The sequence below is a fragment of the Azolla caroliniana genome, unplaced genomic scaffold (genome assembly GCF_043228905.1).
Source record: "Azolla caroliniana isolate FFs.n. ecotype wild unplaced genomic scaffold, voAzoCaro1.0.p SCAF_11, whole genome shotgun sequence".
In the NCBI taxonomy this organism is placed as follows: Eukaryota; Viridiplantae; Streptophyta; class Polypodiopsida; order Salviniales; family Salviniaceae; genus Azolla; species Azolla caroliniana.
In genome coordinates this window covers 20129196-20147618 of record NW_028230446.1, presented here as the reverse complement: position 1 = coordinate 20147618, position 18423 = coordinate 20129196, and the positions used below count along the sequence as shown (strand labels likewise).

Sequence of the window (18423 nt, the reverse complement as noted above, 5' to 3'; positions counted from 1 at the left end):
AACTTTTTTAAACACAATGATTGCTTGTTATCCCATGCTATACATCACACATTGAGGTGATGTTCGATATCCACTCGTGTTCTCCTGTCACGGATCTCATCTATCATATTTCTTGGGACAAAGAAACATCAATGGATTAATTCCAACACGGGCTTCAAAATGTTGCAAAGGATTTGCTTATTAAGAATATCCTAAATCCTAATAGAAGTTAGCCATTAGTCAAGTATTGTTTGTTACAAGATAATAAACTGTTTGAACCGAGTTATTAGTGCCAACAAATGTGACACTCTAGATCAAAGTAGACTTACACTTTGATGATGTCATTACCACCGTTGAAAGCTCGAGGCGAGTGTACAACCTCATTCTTATGGATATGTTCACATCAATGGAGATCGAGGTAGAATGTCAAGGACCTTTGCCTAGAGGAGAACATGACAACTGAACCATTAGTCATTGCTTATATCGTGGTGGTGAAGACGTATAATGGTAAATTATTCAAGAAATCGAGTTAACTAAGCAAATGCTATTGGGAAACCTTATTCATGATATATCTAAATAATTCAAGCAACCTAAGTCATCCAATAGATCGGAAGTTTTCGGCCAACTAGAAGACGTATTAAACAAGGAAGTCTCCAAATTCAGAGCCATATGGTTAGACAATCTAGTTCCTAGTTTTGGTTCCATTTCATCAAATTGTGGTGAGCTCAATACTTAGTAAAGATCATCAAGTTCCTAGCTACACTTTGATAGATTCAATGAGCTAACTCTTGTTTCATGGATTGAAAATTTGTCTTGACACGACAATTCTTTTTGAATAAGCTCCCTTGTCAATCTATTGTAGTAATCATCGATGGGCACTTGAAAGCCATTGTTAATTTTAAACACTTAAGTATATCTCAATCAATACTTAAGAAATTGACTTTTCCCATAGAGCAATTTAATTATTACTTTTTGTCGAATTAGAAATGGATGCACAAGAATTCGTTGAATTAGGAGTTATATTGACCAACTATGCATCATTGAGATAACTAGAAATTACTTTAACCATTGTTACTCTTAATTTAAAGCGACTGGACTAGATGATTCATCAATGAATATTGTAAAAGAACATAAGTTCAAATTTATTCTGATTTTGAGTATATAAATAAAGATTTTTCATACTCTTCAATTTGTTGTATGCGCTTTCACTATGTGTTTAATCATATTTTCCATGTAACTAGGAGCTAGCATTGTCCAAGCATAACTCTTTGATTTTAAAACTAAATAAGTTTATAAGCATATTGTCATAAGTTTTCACATTAAGGTGGACTAAGGTGGACAAAAGAAAAACAGGGAAAACACACAAAATGTTGAGCTAAGTTGAGCTTTGACATCTAGAGAATTTAGCAATTTTTTTTATTTATTTAGCCGGAACGCTCAATTGCATAAAAGAGTTTATCTCAAACATTGCCTTGTATCACATAAAAAAACAAAGAATGTTGTGTCATGTTGAGCTTCTTTTATGGTATACTATAACAAAAACCATGAAGCCAATGTGGAATTGTTTGATGATCACACGTTGATGTATATTCATAATTATATTGTTTACTCGATTAAAAGTCCTTATCCCCATAAGATTATTTCATGTTTTAAATTCCAACCGTTACTAGATGACCATGCGCTTTGACAAAAGATTCCACTGATTCTAATAAATAGAAAGTTACCATGTATTATTTTAAATTCTAACATTTAAAGGTATTCATAAATGCAAATGTGTGTGAAATCACTTTCAAGAGATGAGAATCTACCTCAAAATTTTTCCTTTGTTTCAATTTTCAAATTAGAAGGATATAGACATAATAAGTTGTTTTATTCTTTGAGATTTTTTACCATTGATCCATAAACATAGGTAACTTCACTTTAGTCCATGCCAATCAAAAAGTTGACTTGGACCCATGCAATGGCAAATTGTTTAAGGTTTGCCCCCATAGATTGCGGAGTATTCAATGAAGGTACATAATAGTAGATTGTATAATTTCATGGGCCCATTAAAAATTATTATCTATGGAACATGGGAAAATGCAACTATAAACTCAATTGAGAAAACGAGTTTCTATCTCGAATATCCATTTCTTTTTTTTCTTCAATTTCCTTTATGTGACTTCACAATATGTGTGTGTGTGACGCTAATAAAATCCTTTTGTACAAATTAAATATGGTGCAAAATGAACCCCCCTGTTTTCTTTCTCGTTCTCGATAAGAAAGGAAACTGTGAGCTTTATCACATTTTGAGTTGTTCATTCTCTCCAATGACTTACATAATTTATTAATTGACATTATTTTTCACTAAGTCTTGATGAACCTCTTCCTATTAACGATTTGTATGAAATTTTGAATTGTTTGTTCTCTCTCTTCTTCTTGCATGGAATGTCATCTAACTTTTTTCATATATTTCTCTCTTTCTGGTTAATCCACATCAAGCAAGCACAATCTAGCTTTTACCTATTTACCTTTCTTATCTCATAACAAGTGCAAATCCATGGTTGAATTGTCCACTTTGTTGTGAAGGAACGAGAGGAGAGGGGAAAAGTTACTAGGTATTATCGTGCTCAATGTCTCTATCATAGGGAGACAAAATGAATGCTCACGGTGAGGGTAGGTGAACCCAATGCGACAAGAGGAATAGCATTCCTTCAATATCAAAAATAGAGAACACAAAGGCTACAAAAAAAGGTATTCTTTTTAGGTGAGAAACTATCATGGACTCCATATTATTGAAGAAATAGAAGCATAAGGTAATTTTGGCAAGAGAATGTGAAACATATCCTCATCGAGGTTAAGGGAACTATAGTAAGAGAAAAAAAAGACAATTTGGAGTTGTCATAGCATTATTGGCTGATTTCCATGAAAAAAAATAATATTGCGGGGCATAAGTAGATGATCAACCATTTTACTAGATAGGAAAGGTTAGGATGTGATTGTTAAAACAAAATTTCAAGACCACGACTCAAACATAGACAAAGGAAATCATCATCGCATCGTCACATTGACAACTTGACACCTCAATAAGAATGCTCACACCATCGGGGATTTTGTTCAAGCCTAATGTTGATACAATACAAACGATGTGGCCTTGCTTGTTAAGGTTGACACACTAGTCATGGTGTGACGAAACATAGCAATATGAATAAAAATCTTTGAAAGTGCCTGTATAGCCCAACTACATGCTAATGCACCAATAAAGCACACTTGTACCTAGAAGAAGCTAGTGAGCCATTGTCCGTAACCTAGGGCAAACAAAGTGGTTTACTTTGTTTGCATCAATAATAGTTCGTGTAAAGTTCTCGCTCTCAAGGGAATATGACCCACAAGGGCTTGAACTCTTGATCGAGGACTCTTGTAGGATACTCTTTCTCCTTGCACTAATATCGAGGGGAAACAAAAATATGTACCATATAATGTACATTTGGGGTTGACAATGCATGTGTAGGAACTATAAACTATTTTCATGACTAGGTAAAAAGAAGTTCAATGGCCTTGTATATTTTCTCGCGAAAAAAAATGTTAAGGAATTTGTACTCCTTTATCAAGAGGGATTTTGTATATTTGGAGGTTGCTAAAAAGCTAGCCAAACATATGAAATAGGATTTTCACTAATATGAACCTCTCAACTTTTATAGTGAATATATAGTCTCTGTTATTTGTTGTATTAAGCAATTTCATATATAGTTGCATGTTTCATGTTTCTACATATTATATTGTTTGTAGTGAGCTTAAGTAGCTTTGAAACATGTGATCACAACAATTGTAGATCACCCCCACAACACTAACGATCCTACAATCATTTTTCTTCATAACTAAAACAAGCCAAAAACACCAAACAATAAATAAAATGTTACTTAGATGTACATTGAATATTACATAAGAACAATATCATATATCGAGTAACTTCAAAACATATCAAGAATGCACACAGTGCATCATATACATATATGACCGAAGGTGAATGAGAGCACCATTAGACCAAGGCTAGAGTCAATATAAGGAATAAGAAAAATTGACAAAGTAGTTAGAACCTAGTGGGGTGAACAAAAAGAAGACATCCAGGGGCAAAAAGCAAGGAAACTCAAAGAAAATTAAGAATAAAAAAGAATAGAGACCAATGTTGAGGTGGCTCAATGTATGCTCAGAGGTCTTAGACATACAATAAATTTACGAATGTAAGATAATAGATGGGTCTTGCTTTGATCACGATGATAATGACTCCATTGCTTGCATATCGAGATACAAAACATATTTTATGCATAAACGAGCAACTGAAAATGCATGCTACATGCATATGCTTGGCAAACTTAGAATGAAGCTAGATATTGCGAGCCAAATATATATTCTACTCAAACTCAAACAAAATGCCATCTTTTAGAGGGATCAAAGTAAGATGTACGACAAGCAGTATGGTGTGAACATGTAACCCATGCATCTCAATACAAAAGTGGAGTGAATGCAAATGTTAGTACAAGGATTGCAAAGGAACGAAGACATGATGAGAAACCCTTCAAATGAGATACCACCACGATGAGCTAAATTCCGCATGGCTTGGAACCATCCAACTAAGATCATGAAGAAGGCTTGCAATGACCTAATAAAGATAGATCATCATGGCTCACAATGTTGTAATGGTGACGACCCAAGGGTGTTGGGTTGATGGTGGATGATGAGAGAAAAAGAGGCACAAAGAGAAGAGCATTTACTTTGGGAGGATAGTGAAGAATCAAATTTCAATCTCAACAAAATGCTAAGGGGGTATTGTGGGGAATTGCGTGAAATCTGGGTAGGGGTATTTTGTTAAATTCAGAAAACGCAAATACACACACACACACACACACACACACACACACACACACACACACTGTGACGCACAAAATATTCGTGCAGAGCCAACACTGATTGATTGAGTGCGATGAGGATTCCTGAGCTTTCCATCGCTCATTTTGCTCTATACTCTTTTCTCATCCTCATTTATCTGGTTTTACAGCAACATGTGATGCCCAAATACACAGAAAAATCTCATTATCAAGGTAAGCTTCGATGTAACCCGTAAAAAAAAGATAGAGAAAAAACAAAGAACACGAAGAGTCTTTTTGTTTCTCTTCATTTTCTTTTCTTTTTTTTCTGAGAAAATCTGTTTTGTTTGAATGTACTTCTTCTTTTTTCTTTTTCTGCTTTTTTTTTTTCTTGGAGAACTTATGTTTTTTTAAGAAGGCACCATATTGTTTTAAATAGCGTCTTGAAAAAAAAGAGAACATGGAAAACTCGGACAAAATTATAAGCCCATGTTACAGTTATTTGTATGAATATCTGCATCCCGAGGTTTTAAATTCCAAATGTAGTTACTCAATTTGTTCTAACTACTATCAAATAAACTATACAAATTTAATATTTTGCATGTTCGAGCAGTTTTTTGACTTTCATTATTGCAAACTTTGAGAATAGGTTGTTATATTTACTCTAAAATTTTTATGCTTAAATAATATGTTCTAGGTATAGTATTAGTAAGTTTTTGGCATTTATTGGAGTTTCATTTTATGCTTCTTTTTTTTTCAACTCCCCCTCTGTAAACTAGTCTTTGTGTGAAGGCCAAAATGCTCCTTGGAAGCCCAAAATGGGTTAAAATTTTCATTTCTCTAAAATTATCTATAGACACAACGAATATATAGCATTTGCAAACCTGGGGCATTTCTTAAAGTTCCATTTTTGCAATCTTTGATGTTTTTAGTTTCCTCATGAAGCTCACAATGAGTTCCAAATTTTCTAAATGATCTATATGCAAATAAGATTCGAGATCTACTATTTGAAAGCTCTTGAACTTGTAGGATTTTCAATCATGTGTATGTTTGTAACTATTTAAATTTGGTGTCCAAATTTGCTAGTATTATGTTTTGAAACATTTTGACTAATTGATTTGTATAAAACCATCACCGAAAGCTCTAATAAAGGTCAAATTAACATGGTGATATGATTTTTTTCGATTTACCTTTATTATTATTATTATTATTTCAAACACTAGATAAACAATTATGTCTTATGAAATGTCATTTCTAAAAAAATTACATTGTGTATCAGACTGTGATTAACCAGATTAGTAAACGTTTTTGCAGCTCTAGGAGTGAAACCTGATGCAACAATTGATGAAATTGTACACGCTTATGAAAAGTTAAGCTCTTCAAGGTAGTCATCTCGCTTCGTAAATTTCGATGTAACTTAATAGGCCTGATAGATTAACAGAACATATTTATGGAAATAGTTCTCATGCAAAGTTTCTCTTGTAGGACCTGTGAACATGAAGACAAAAATTGTGACACTACAGATAATGTGCAGGCAAGCTCATGAATCCGACTCCTTGAAAATAGGAAATCATATATGCTGTGTTTTTACAGGGTATTGATTTGGTTGAGCTTTCTCAAAAAGTCAGCTTGATTTGAATGATTTTGTACTCTCCCAAAAGGAAATATTTTCTACCTAATTAGGCTTATTGGTCTTGCCAAAAAAAAAAGCTATCTACCATGCTTACCACATGATTCTCTAGCGGTTCCTTTCTTTATGGGGTGGTTGAGGACGAAATATAGATTTCCACTTGTATGTGAAGTTTGCATTTCTGTGCACATGCACATCTATGTTCTGGAAATTTTCTCAAAGTAACCTCAACCTCTCTTGGGGGATTCATTGCAATTCCATATGGTCCTGGAGCCATTGAATTTTAGGAAGGTAGAGCAAGGAAACATTTTTCTTTTGTTTTTCACAGCGATGAGTTAACATACACAATTTGTAATGCTTATTAGGTTCCATAGGCCATTGTGGTATTTTAGAGACTTCAATATATATTTCTTTCTTGCTACTTAGTGTCAATTGTCTCCTTTCTTACCTCTTATGGTTCGTGGAATATTCTCCTTGGAGTGCGCGATTCTAACTTCCATGAGCTCTTTTATCCAAATGTATTTTCATCTCATGTTATTATTATTCTCTCAAAAAATGAAGGCCTTTTTCATCGTTGAACCCTTTTAGCAGATGATTAAGTTACAGGGTTTTGAATTTTCCTACTCTTAACATAAAATGCTTGAGCTTTCCTCTTGGTTTCTTATTCCTGTTCTAGTGTTGCGGTCGTTACTTCCACTTTGTTCATTGCCAATGCTTTTAGTTTTTTCACAACTTCTATTGAAGGTGCGTTTTTTCCTTGATTTCTTTTTGAAAGCTCTCCAGTTGTATTTTTTGCCTCTTTAGCCACCTTTACTCATATTTTTCTTCAATCATTTTGGATTATATTAAGATCTCTAATGAAATGGGCTGTAAATCAAATGTTGAGTGCAAGGAAGAAAGTTGGATAGAGAATGAGGCTAAAGTGGGTCTCCAAAATAGAGTGTTGACATGTTTCATCAACCTTTCTTAACTCTCAACGATCCCTTGAACAATATAAATGGTTGTAGATTGAGTTTTTATTTATTTTTTCTTTCAACCTGATTTTTTAATGTCTTCATATAAGAATTCCACCCTTGCACATGTGATGCGATTCTTCAATTTTTAAGATTTATCAGACAATGTGAAAGCTTAATATGATGCTCCATTGATCATCTTCACAAGGGAAGTTGTGGGATAATTTGATATATTGTTTTATAGTTTGATATATCATTTGAATCTATGTGTTATTCCATATTCAAAGTTAATTGTAGATTTTCTGGTTATTGAGTCAAATCAAATGGATCATCATGGAAACTCTCTATCATATTATCTATTTAGGAGCCATACTTCTCTCATTTATGTTGATCATCCACAGATACAACATGCCTATGAGATACTTTCAGATCCATACCGAAGAAGGGATTATGATAATTTTCACCTTGATGAACTGAAGGTTAGTTAATGGAAATTTCATGCAAGCTCCTTTTTTTGTTCATCTCACCTTTTTGTAAGTTAGATAGTTGGAAGTTGATTTCTCTCTTGTCAGGAGACAGCAAAAACCTGGAGTGCATCTTCCAAATTACAAAAGCTTCCACTATGGGAACCCTTCAATTATGGTTTGTAATGATCAGAACTAAAGAAATTTAGGTTGACTGTTTAGGAGTGTCTCAGTTTGCTTCTTATATCATACATTGGTTGTTATCATAAATGATTTTTAAATACAGAGTTGTGTTTGCAATTGCAGAGCCTTTGAATCTGGGGATTTATTCTCTTACAACAGAAAACTTCGGAGAAATTTTTAGTGGAACAGAACCTTGGTTAATACAGGTTAAAAAGCTTTCTATACATGATACATTTTTATGATTTTTTGGACAACAAAAATGCATGGAATCAAAGTATCTTAATATTTCAACAATTCTAATTTCTGTTTCAATTGATGCATTAGATATATTCGGTTGCAAGCAGAGAGTGCTGGAACCATGAGATAGATTTGGTACAAATATGTAAGCCTTTTCTTATGAGCTTCTTAAATTGAGTTTGTTTGTTACAACTTATGGTTTTGTTCCATTTAAGTGGTTGTTGACTTGCAGTTTCAGTATATTATGTACTGAATTCTAACAGTTTCAAACACACATTCTTTGCTGAATATTTCTGTTTATGTGACCGATATGATTATGTTTTTATTTGTAATCTTGATTTAGATTTACTTTGTTGTGATGTGTGGCTGTAGAGATTCTAATATTGGACAGAAAAAGGGTAATAAGTTTTTGAACAGATGAACAAATGGATGGTGTTGCTCAATTTGGACGGGTGGAACTTGGAGAGTCAAAATTAGCATCATATTTTGCTGATAAAAATAGTGCTACAGGAGCACACTTTTTTCGACAGGGTAGGCATACAATTTATTCCAGAAGATAATGTATAAAAGGGATTCTATTTTAGCATGATGCAATGATCATAAACTCTGCCTGTATATGAGAGTATAGTTTATGTGAAAAAAATTTACGTACTCAATTCTGTCAGAATAGGTTCCTAAGTCACTTAAGGCAAAATGTAGAAAATTACATTCGATCACTACTTCGTATCTTATGAAGAGATATTTATTCTTGGAATACAATTGATATAGTCCAACTTTACTTTATAAAAATTATTATATTAAACATTATGGCTAGGTCTTCCTGTCTATGCTGCATTTCCGTCTGACTGCAGAGACTACAGTTGTTTTTCCAGGTAGTTTCTTGTTGCACTAAACTCTCTATTTTTTGTCGTAACTTTATCGTGCACTTACGGTTACTCCAGGTTGTTTGTGATGGTGAGTCAACAAACTTTTGACAGGTTTACAGGAAAGATAACTGTAGATGGTGTGGTGGATTGGATGGCAACTCAGGTCCTACAATTGCCACGCATATTGTATTATTCTCCAAGAACCTTGGTAAAGTTCCAATATAAAATAGCATATGATTCATAGACTAGAAATTAGGGGGTTATTGGTGGCTTCATAGCTTGGAGCTCATAAAGGACAGGTTTTTTGATCTAGCTTCTACATGCATATAACTGTACTAAATGTTTTTCCAGGTTACTGACTTGTTTCAAAAGTCTGAACCTCACAAGGTAAGAAATCATACATGGTTCTAGCTTTTCTGTTAGGATGGGATTATATGACACAAACAAATAGCTGGAATTGGCGGCATGTGATTCAGGTCAAAGTGGTAATCTTTTCTACAACTGGAGAGCGTGCAGCCCCATTTTTTAGAAAAGCAGCAAATGATTTCTGGGATTATGCAGTGTTTGGACTCGTCCTCTGGCGTGAGGAAAATGCTACGCTATGGGAGAATATGTATGATTGGCTTATCTCTCCTTTATCATGTAGCACAGGCATGAAGAGGTTATGTCATATTTATAATGTTTTAAATGTCATATATCATGAAACATCCCACATTTTATCATGCAAATACATACCTAAGGACACTCAAAAAGTTGATACCAGTTGCCTTCAAGGCATTCTGTGAATGTAAATAGCTTCCTCTCTCTGTGAAGTAAATTATATTGCTGTAAAGACATGCAAGAACTAACTGCATAGGCTGCATTACATGTGGTTGACTCTATAGTATATACGAAACTGGGATAGTCAACACAATACTGAACTGGGATCAATAGATCTGAAAACTCTTCCCTCATATAACTGTAACTAGAAGACACAGACGAAACTGCTGCTGCTAACACACCTTCAAATATTTGTTGCGCCTTTCTGAACGGTATATTATAACGATATTGGTGTATGAAGAAAACTGAAGCAAAATCACCATTTGCAATTGAAGAAAACCTGTTTGCTGCTACATATAAACCCCAGGCACAAGAGAGATGGGAGGGATGGATCATTGGGACATTAATATTCTATAGTTGTAAGAGAAAATACCAAACAGTGTTTAATGTATCTATCTGCGGATGCAGCATAGCATAACATTATAATGGGTTTTGACATGATGGATTTCTGATATTTAACTTACAATTTATCATTGTGCATTAATTTCTTAAAAACATTAAGAAATTATGGTGTTAATTCATTCATGATAATCTATTAAAGTTTACTATTCTGACGTGCATATTTCTATATTTATCTATCTGTTTATAAAATCTTTTTTTGTTTCATAAAGATTGTATTGTGTATTAGTGAAGCGGTAGAGTGGGAGTTTATTATGTGAACAAGTGCATTGGCGATAACTTATTTGTGAATGTCTGGGTTTCTTAGAGCCCAGTTTGATAGTATATGGTAACCATGCAGTTGCTGCCCTATCTCATTATTACATGGAAGCATATCTTGCTTAAGTGATCCTTTGAGAGGAATAAGACACAAAAATTGTATCATAGAAATTGTATCATAGAAATATTCATTTACTCAAAAACCAATATTTTATATTAAAGCTTCTTTGCATTGAAAGAAAATGAAATTTTTGATTGGGTGATGTAGGTTAGGAGTACGAACAGCTCCTGCAATACTTATTCTCAGAGATCCTGGTCTGATGCCAACCATATTTCATGGTATGTATCAAAATTTTTATATTCCATATTTGACATACTTTAAAGAGTGCTAATTGTACTTTCCTCTCATTATGTAATTAGGAATAGTAAACAGCTCCATGCTTGATGGTCTTCTAGAAGCCAACAAAAATCATGGTATTATAATTTTCTCTGAACTCTCGAAAGGAAATTCCTCAGCCTTTCTCTCTTTCAGGTTTTTCTCTTCAAAGATTTGATATGGGTGAAGTTAATACTTGTTGGGTTGATATGCATTACTACCAGCAGCCAAGTAACTTTATATACAATTGCTTTGGGCAATAAAGATTAGTGGTAATGCCAGGACAGAAGCTTTTATTAGAGAAAATAAACTTTTATTATTATTGTTTCTTGTTTTATGTTGCAGTCCTTCCACAGCTTAGAAGCGTGACAGCTCAAGAGCTTGGTTGCAGTGAGGCTGGGTATTCTCTTGCTGGCCAGAGTATCCATAACTGGTATTGTGTCATTGTTGCTGGAAAGCCAAGCTTAGAGCTTAATCAAGCAAGAGCTGTAAGAACTCCCAACTACCTCTGAAAACTTGTAAACTTTTTTTCTATATCATAATGTGATGAGTCTTCACATACTCATTTTGGATTTTGGTGTTCAAACCTTGAAAGGTATTGCGTGATGTAAAGGATAACCTGACCACGGAAAGCTACATCAAGCATACACAGGATTCACCTGCTGTATTAGCGTTCAAAGAAAATAGGCTAACTCTAGCATGGCTTGATGGATCTGTCCAGAAGGTATGGAGAAAAAACATATTCAATCATGTAAAAGATTAAGTAATAAAATATTTCCCAGTGCCTCACAAAAATAAAAAATTCAAAGCATGCACCCATGCACATACACAAGACTTTTCCTTGTAGACAGTCACAAGATCAATGAAAATAGAATAAAGGATGTGTGCATCCATGCATATAATCATTGGAGATTTTCCTTGTGACTGTCCCACCTTGTGAGGACCACTAGAAGTATAAGCAATGAGTATAACTATAAAACAGTTTAATATCGAGCATGATATACAGGAGATTACATTGCAGATATTATTATTTGGAGGACACAATTTAATACTCTTCATTCCTCTTAATAAGTTGAGAAATCAAGGGTTTTTAGAAACTAATCAAGAATAAATGCATAAGTATTTGATGGATGTAAACAAGGGATAGTATTTAATGTTGTAGATTATATGATATGGAAGCATTATTGCTGTAAGTAAAGTATCTATAAGAATGCTAAATATATATCTGTATATTTATGGTAAAATCTTGTGAGATCAATTTAAATAATCTTTACACACCCATTTTGAGGATCTGATTGTGTCTTGAAATGAAATGTTATGAAGCGGTGATTCCCTAATAATGTCCAAGTGATATGAGGTTGAAAGGAGTGTTGGAGGTTTAGGAGTGGATTCTTGACAATCCCTGTTTGACATTGGGTGTTCTAGTATCTCATAGTACATGCCAATCACTTTTTGTACATTAATGAAGATTTATTTGGATGAGTTGTCTACTTTATTGGCAAGAGATAGAGCATGTAATTTATTGGTGATGAATCATACTTGAATATGTCTGGTTTCATTATGCACACATGGAGGTGAAGGTAGGTCACTAATATTTACAAAACATAAGTGAAGGGTATGTTCACTAATGTTAGAAAAGGGACTAATGTGATTGGATAGAACGAACGATAGGTGCATGCACTATCATATGATCTTTACAACCAATGAATGGAAAGTCTTTTAGAAAAGCACATCTATTCAAGGGGCCTAGCAAGAAGTATAATAAATATGAGGTCTAGCTATCCTCATAAAACACATTATGTTAGAAGGTGGAATTCTTAAGACACTAGTGGTGACTCCTGATTATGTCAGAAGGCGGGCTAATCTTTCGTCGTGACTCGTGACGATCATGTTACCTATTCCAAGGTACTAGTCATCCTAATATCCTTTGGTATGGGATGTCGGTGGTAGGGTGGCCATGCCTTCATCATAGCTCAGGGGTGGTCGGGAGGATCAGGTTCTTCTATCCAATCTATTCACCTTTCTTTTACTTTTATTTGGTCTATTTTTTTGTAATAGACTCTTAACAGGATTGGACCAAGTTGTTTGACAAATTGCCATTGCCCAATCCTTTAGAACCCCATTTAGGTTGTGGTTGAGACCCTACTTGTGTATCCCTTGACTGATTTGTAGCTTGGGAAGAAGGGGTGATGATACTAAGGAAGGTTGTGATGGTTCTTTGCTGATGAGGGTTTGTGGCTATATAATTTTCCAACTTTTCTTTATGCCCCCTGATTTCTCTAGCAAGAACATATATTTCTTTAAGTACAATGGTATAACATAGTGTTCCTCTAATTTCATTTCTTGATGACACAATTGGAAGATCTGTTTTTTAATAGTTTTGCACAAGCAAAGCGACATATTTTATATGTCTCAATCTCTTAACTGGTGTGAAGAGGTTCTGAGCTTCTCTATCACATCACACACAATATGAGACTCGTTATCTATATAACAAGTCTGTAATAAAAGATTGTGGATTGACCCCACAATATAACACAACACGTAAGAGGCATTGTGGGGCCAATCCACAATCTTTTATTATCCCATTTATAATAATAGCAATTCTGATCATTCCATTCTTTTCCACTTTGGTCTTGTCCAAGTGTAGACACTCTAAAATAGATGGAAATGGGGATTGCACTATATGCAGAGCATGTAAAAAGCAAGCGATACTCATCCTCTACTAGCCCTTCCTTGCATACTTTACATGCATTTATATTTGGTAGATTTTGATGGCATAATGCAACTTCAACACCTAGCTTGTGTGATCGAGTGTGAAGGAGTGTTAGGGCTCTACGAGAGTTAATACTCATAATAGATAGATAGATAGGTAGATAGACATTTTTAGCATCCATAGAGAGGCCAATATTGACCGATTAGACCTAAGAAGGAATATTCATTCTTCGAAGCACCAAGTCTCAATGTGTGAATAAGGCATATGAGCTCAACCTTCTAGGTGTTCTCTTTAATATAACACTCAAGTCATCACCCCCTCTTAATACATCATCATAGCTTTCATGGATTGCAAAATATGTGGAGCATGTAAAAAGCGAGTGATACTCATCCTCTACTAGCCCTTCCTTGCATACCTACATGCCTTTACATTTGGCTGATTTTGATGCCATAATGCAACTTCAATACCTAGGTTGTGTGATCGAGTGGGAAGGAGTGTTAAGGCTCTAGGAGAGCCAATACTCATTTTAGTAATGAGGTAAGGTTGAATACGATCAATAGGCCTTCTCGCCTTGCAATGTAATATTCTAATTTGTCCTTTCAGCATCTTTCCAATTCTTCCTTAGTGGTTCATTAATCTTTCCTCAATAACGACATATTTCATAGCATCACGTGAAAGCTCTAAGAGATCTTCCACATCCCATCTTTTGAACAATTTTTTGATGCCAACCACTGAACCAGATGTGAGAATTTTGCTCTTGTGATTCTTTTGTAGTTTACATCCAACATTCCAATCAAGATTTGGTGATCTATGATTTGGCATATTCTTGACTTTTGTAATGTATCTATATACTCTCTGTAGCTTTATTATCTCTATAGATCGACCACCTTTTTCCAAGAGTATAACTTGATAGGAGGTGGTGGATTTAACTCCCAATTGTCTTCTTAAAAGTATCTTTTGAATCTTCTCAATCTCATTCCACGCATTAAGAGAGATAGTTCCTACTACCCACACTTCCACTCCATAAAGCAAAACTTGTGTTACCATGGCATTAAATAACATTAGTTTCACTTCCCATCCATGAGTATCACTTGGGTTGCATTTATTTTCCAACATATAATAGCTTTTCCAGCCAGCTTGAAGTTTTCCTCAATCATTACATAATGCATAGAATCGCCCGAAAGCTCTAAAAGATCATCTACACCCCATCTTCTAAACCATTTCCTTATGTCAACAATCCAACCGGATGAGAGAATCTTACATCTAACATTCCAAGCAAGATGTGGTAATCGATGATTCGGCATATTCTTGACTGTTGTAATGTATTTATATACTCTTTGGAGTGCCAATATTTCTATGGGTTGAACACATGTTTCCAAGAGCATAACCTGGTAAGAGGTAGTGCATTTAACTCCTAATTGCCTCCTTAAAACATCTTTTGAATTTTCTTGATCTCATTCCATGCATTAAGAGAGATGGTGCCACCCCATACATCTACTCCATAAAACAACTTGAGTTACCGTGGCATTGGACAACACTAGTTTTACTTCCCATCCACAAGTATCACTTTGGTTGCATTGGTTCTCCAAAAGGTAATACGATTTCCAACCGGCTTGGAGCCTAGAATCAAAGTCCATTTATTTGTGGCGGGTGCATCAATACCAAGATATTAAAGCTTCGAACAAATTGTATATGTTCACCTCTATATGAGAGAGAGAGAGAGAGAGAGAGATTTCTATGTCTATAAGAGGTGAAAATGGCCAATAAGAAACAATGAGTGTTTACATCTTAAAATGTTGTCCTGTCATTGAGAAACAACAATCCAAATCAAAATAGTAAATAGAGATAGAGTAAGATGTGACCACAACAATATCTAGGCTAAAATGAAAGTTGTTTTGAGGGTTTTCGCAGCTATATTCTGCTGGCACCTTGTTGTTTGCAGGAGTTGGCTCTATGTTGTTTAGTATTACAGCACCTTAGAGGGTTTACCTTGCCATAAGAACTTCATTACTATTGGAGTAGTTGAGATAGCAAGGCTTTTTGTATTGTCATGTTGTTTTAATACAAATATATGTCGAGAGAGAGAGCTAATATGTATGAGAGAGAGAGAGGCAGATGTGATATTAAACCATGGTGGCAAAGGAGGTTTGCTACTTTTACTTGAACTCCGAGAATGTTCATGAGTCATGCGGCCCAAAAATGTTCAGAGAGCAAGTGGACACGCCACGAGTCTTCATCATTCGATATCGAAGACACCCAAAAGACCTTGAGAAGTTTAGGCCAAAGAAGAACCATGCGAGTAATATTTGGCAGAAGTTGCTGGAGGGTAATGATGAGGACCTTGCCTCCCAAATTGTGGCCAAATATGATGGCTCACTTCATGCCCATGATGTATGTATGCATTCCATTTAGTTCTTCCATTTTGTTGCATGATCTTTATTCTACAGCTTATTCTTTTTTCCAGATAATCACCTGGGTCTCTATGATGATCAAAGACGGGGACACACAAGATCTCCTTTTCTATGTGAGTACTTTCACAATATTTCCATTAGTATCTCTGAAGAAAGGAATTGCTATCTGTTTTCAACCATTGGGTTGTATAAAAATGACTTCGTGAAGACATTGTTTTGGGGGGGAGAAAAGTATGATAGGTTATTGAATGATCTCAAAGCCACAATAAATGTAACATTTAGATTTCAGTCCATGGTCTGTTGTGTTATAAAGGCATAAAATTGACTGTTACACTCACCATCACCTTCATACATTTCATCTTTGATTTCTCCTTTTTAATGGGCATAATAAACACAATATGTGTTCACATTATGCTTTAGCACGTGATATGCATTTGTTTATAAGTGCAAAATAATGAAAATTATTCCTTGAGTGGTTAGATTCATAGTTTAGAATATTGAGAAGGGTTGGTTTAAGGTGATTTCTTTCATGTATTATGTCATAACTGACATTTAGCATAATGACGTGGTACAGATGAAGAGAGCCCCCCCTCTCTTGCCTGAGGAGTCGAAACCAATATGGGCTAGGGCTGCAAAGTCCTATGCATCTTCCCAGAGTGGAAGGATTCTGGGAAGTTCTAGAAGATTCTTCTTTGCAATGTCAGATTATTTGAAAGACCAGAGGTTTTTGCCCACAATAATGCTTGTGCTTGTGATGTATGGAGGTGGACTTCTATTATCCTTGAAACAAGGAAGAAGGTAAAGTTTTCAAATTTACCATCATCAGTGGATTGATTGCACTCAATATGCTAACGATTCATGCATAACTGGCTGATTAAATTTGGTGTAAATGTTGCTGATTTATCAATAAATCATCATCAAAAGATTATGTACTATGATTTCATGGATGGATGTTGTTTCTCATCATATATATATTCAGATTCCATTGACAGTGAGTGATATCAGTTGTGCCATCGGCAACCATATTTTTTGTCCGGAATTCTTAAAACATTGTGTCTGGATGTTAATTTATGGCAATTGGTGCTCAACAATTAGTCTTAGATATCCTTTTTATTAAGTTTTTTAATATTAATAAATGCAGCCTATAAATTAACCTGTGTAGAATTGATTAATTATTCAATCATATATGCATAAATAATCATGTCATAGCCATCGAAAGCCATTCAATCCATTGTTATCGCTCAATGATCTTGATGTTTATTTATGGCAATTTGTGGTCAACAAATACTCGTATATTTCTTTTTTATATAGTTTATAATTGGTGAATGCAACCTGTTTGAATAGTGTGGAACCGATTAATTATTTATATCATATATACAGAAATAATGATGTCATAACCTCCTTTTGTTCTTATCTCAGTGCTCGAGTTTAATTATTGGTAAATGATCTTATAAATAAATGTTGTAATTCTTTTGTAAGTTATGTTCTTTAGCACTAGTTAGGCAAGTTCAATTTGTAATTAAACTAGATCTATATTCATCGTTTTGTGTATATTCTAGCATCTTGATTGTTTTGTACTTGATGTAATGGTCATCAATCTTATAAATAAATGTTGTAATTCATTTGTAAGATATGTTCTTTAGCATTAGTTAGGCAAACCTCTAGAGTTGTAATTCAATTTATAATTAAACTAGATTTATATTCATTGCTTTTGTGTTCATTCTAGCATCCTTATTGTTTTGTGCTTGATGTATGCTTTAGTTCTCATGACTTTCTAATGATGTGACATTGGCATGGCTACCAAAGGGACAAGTCTACAAGGAAGGACTAGAATATATTTCTTATTGTCCATGAGGTAATTTTTACAATGGGAATATAGACAAGCATTGTCATGTTGTATGTGATTCCTTCCTAATAAGGGGGCTTAGTACTCTATAGGAAATTGTAATGACTATCACAAGAAGATAATGCACACACATATGTGATCATACTTCGTGAAAAGTACACTTACATTATCAATGTACTTCTCTTCAATGATCTCATATGTTGAGCATGCGAAAGTAAGTAATGCATAACTTGTATATCTTTGTACTCAGTTGATGATGCAATAATGCAACCTCAATGCCTCATTGAGAGTAACTTCCAAGTAGTATGAAGGCTCTTCAAGAGCCAAGGATCATGGGGTAGTGAGATGTGGTTGGATACATTTTGGCATTTTTAAACTTGAATCGAGGTCAATATTGAGGGTTAACATCTACATTCCAATTTTGACACAACATCTTGCCACTTCA

General features: G+C 34.5%; 1 protein-coding gene across 3 annotated transcripts; it reads left to right on the top strand.

Annotated features, from left to right (window-relative positions):
• The first annotated feature begins 4906 nt into the window (after nucleotides 1-4906).
• On the top strand, nucleotides 4907-17268 carry LOC147858397 (DNAJ heat shock N-terminal domain-containing protein). 3 transcript variants are annotated; one of them, XM_087327167.1, is made up of 19 exons: nucleotides 4907-5057; nucleotides 6138-6207; nucleotides 6309-6357; nucleotides 7808-7885; nucleotides 7979-8048; nucleotides 8177-8259; nucleotides 8378-8435; nucleotides 8708-8821; nucleotides 9105-9162; nucleotides 9268-9364; nucleotides 9508-9543; nucleotides 9633-9769; nucleotides 10901-10971; nucleotides 11053-11106; nucleotides 11354-11496; nucleotides 11604-11732; nucleotides 15867-16112; nucleotides 16186-16245; nucleotides 16707-17268. In XM_087327167.1, the coding sequence occupies exons 1-19, from the start codon at nucleotides 4940-4942 to the stop codon at nucleotides 16932-16934; spliced, it is 1899 nt and encodes a 632-aa protein (XP_087183293.1). In that variant the 5' UTR covers nucleotides 4907-4939; the 3' UTR covers nucleotides 16935-17268. The 3 variants fall into 3 exon arrangements, with proteins under 3 accessions (XP_087183293.1, XP_087183292.1, XP_087183294.1); XM_087327166.1 differs by having other exon boundaries at nucleotides 15864-16112; XM_087327168.1 differs by lacking the exons at nucleotides 15867-16112; nucleotides 16186-16245.
• The last annotated feature ends 1155 nt before the right edge of the window (nucleotides 17269-18423 follow it).

Bases quoted from the DNA above. Each gene is read 5' to 3' on its own strand.
- LOC147858397 (XM_087327166.1), top strand. From the start codon at position 4,940: ATGAGGATTCCTGAGCTTTCCATCGCTCATTTTGCTCTATACTCTTTT. The intron at 6,208-6,308 runs GTAGTCATCTCG...TTTCTCTTGTAG, and splicing joins GAAAAGTTAAGCTCTTCAAG to GACCTGTGAACATGAAGACA. The intron at 8,822-9,104 runs GTAGGCATACAA...CATTATGGCTAG, and splicing joins AGCACACTTTTTTCGACAGG to GTCTTCCTGTCTATGCTGCA.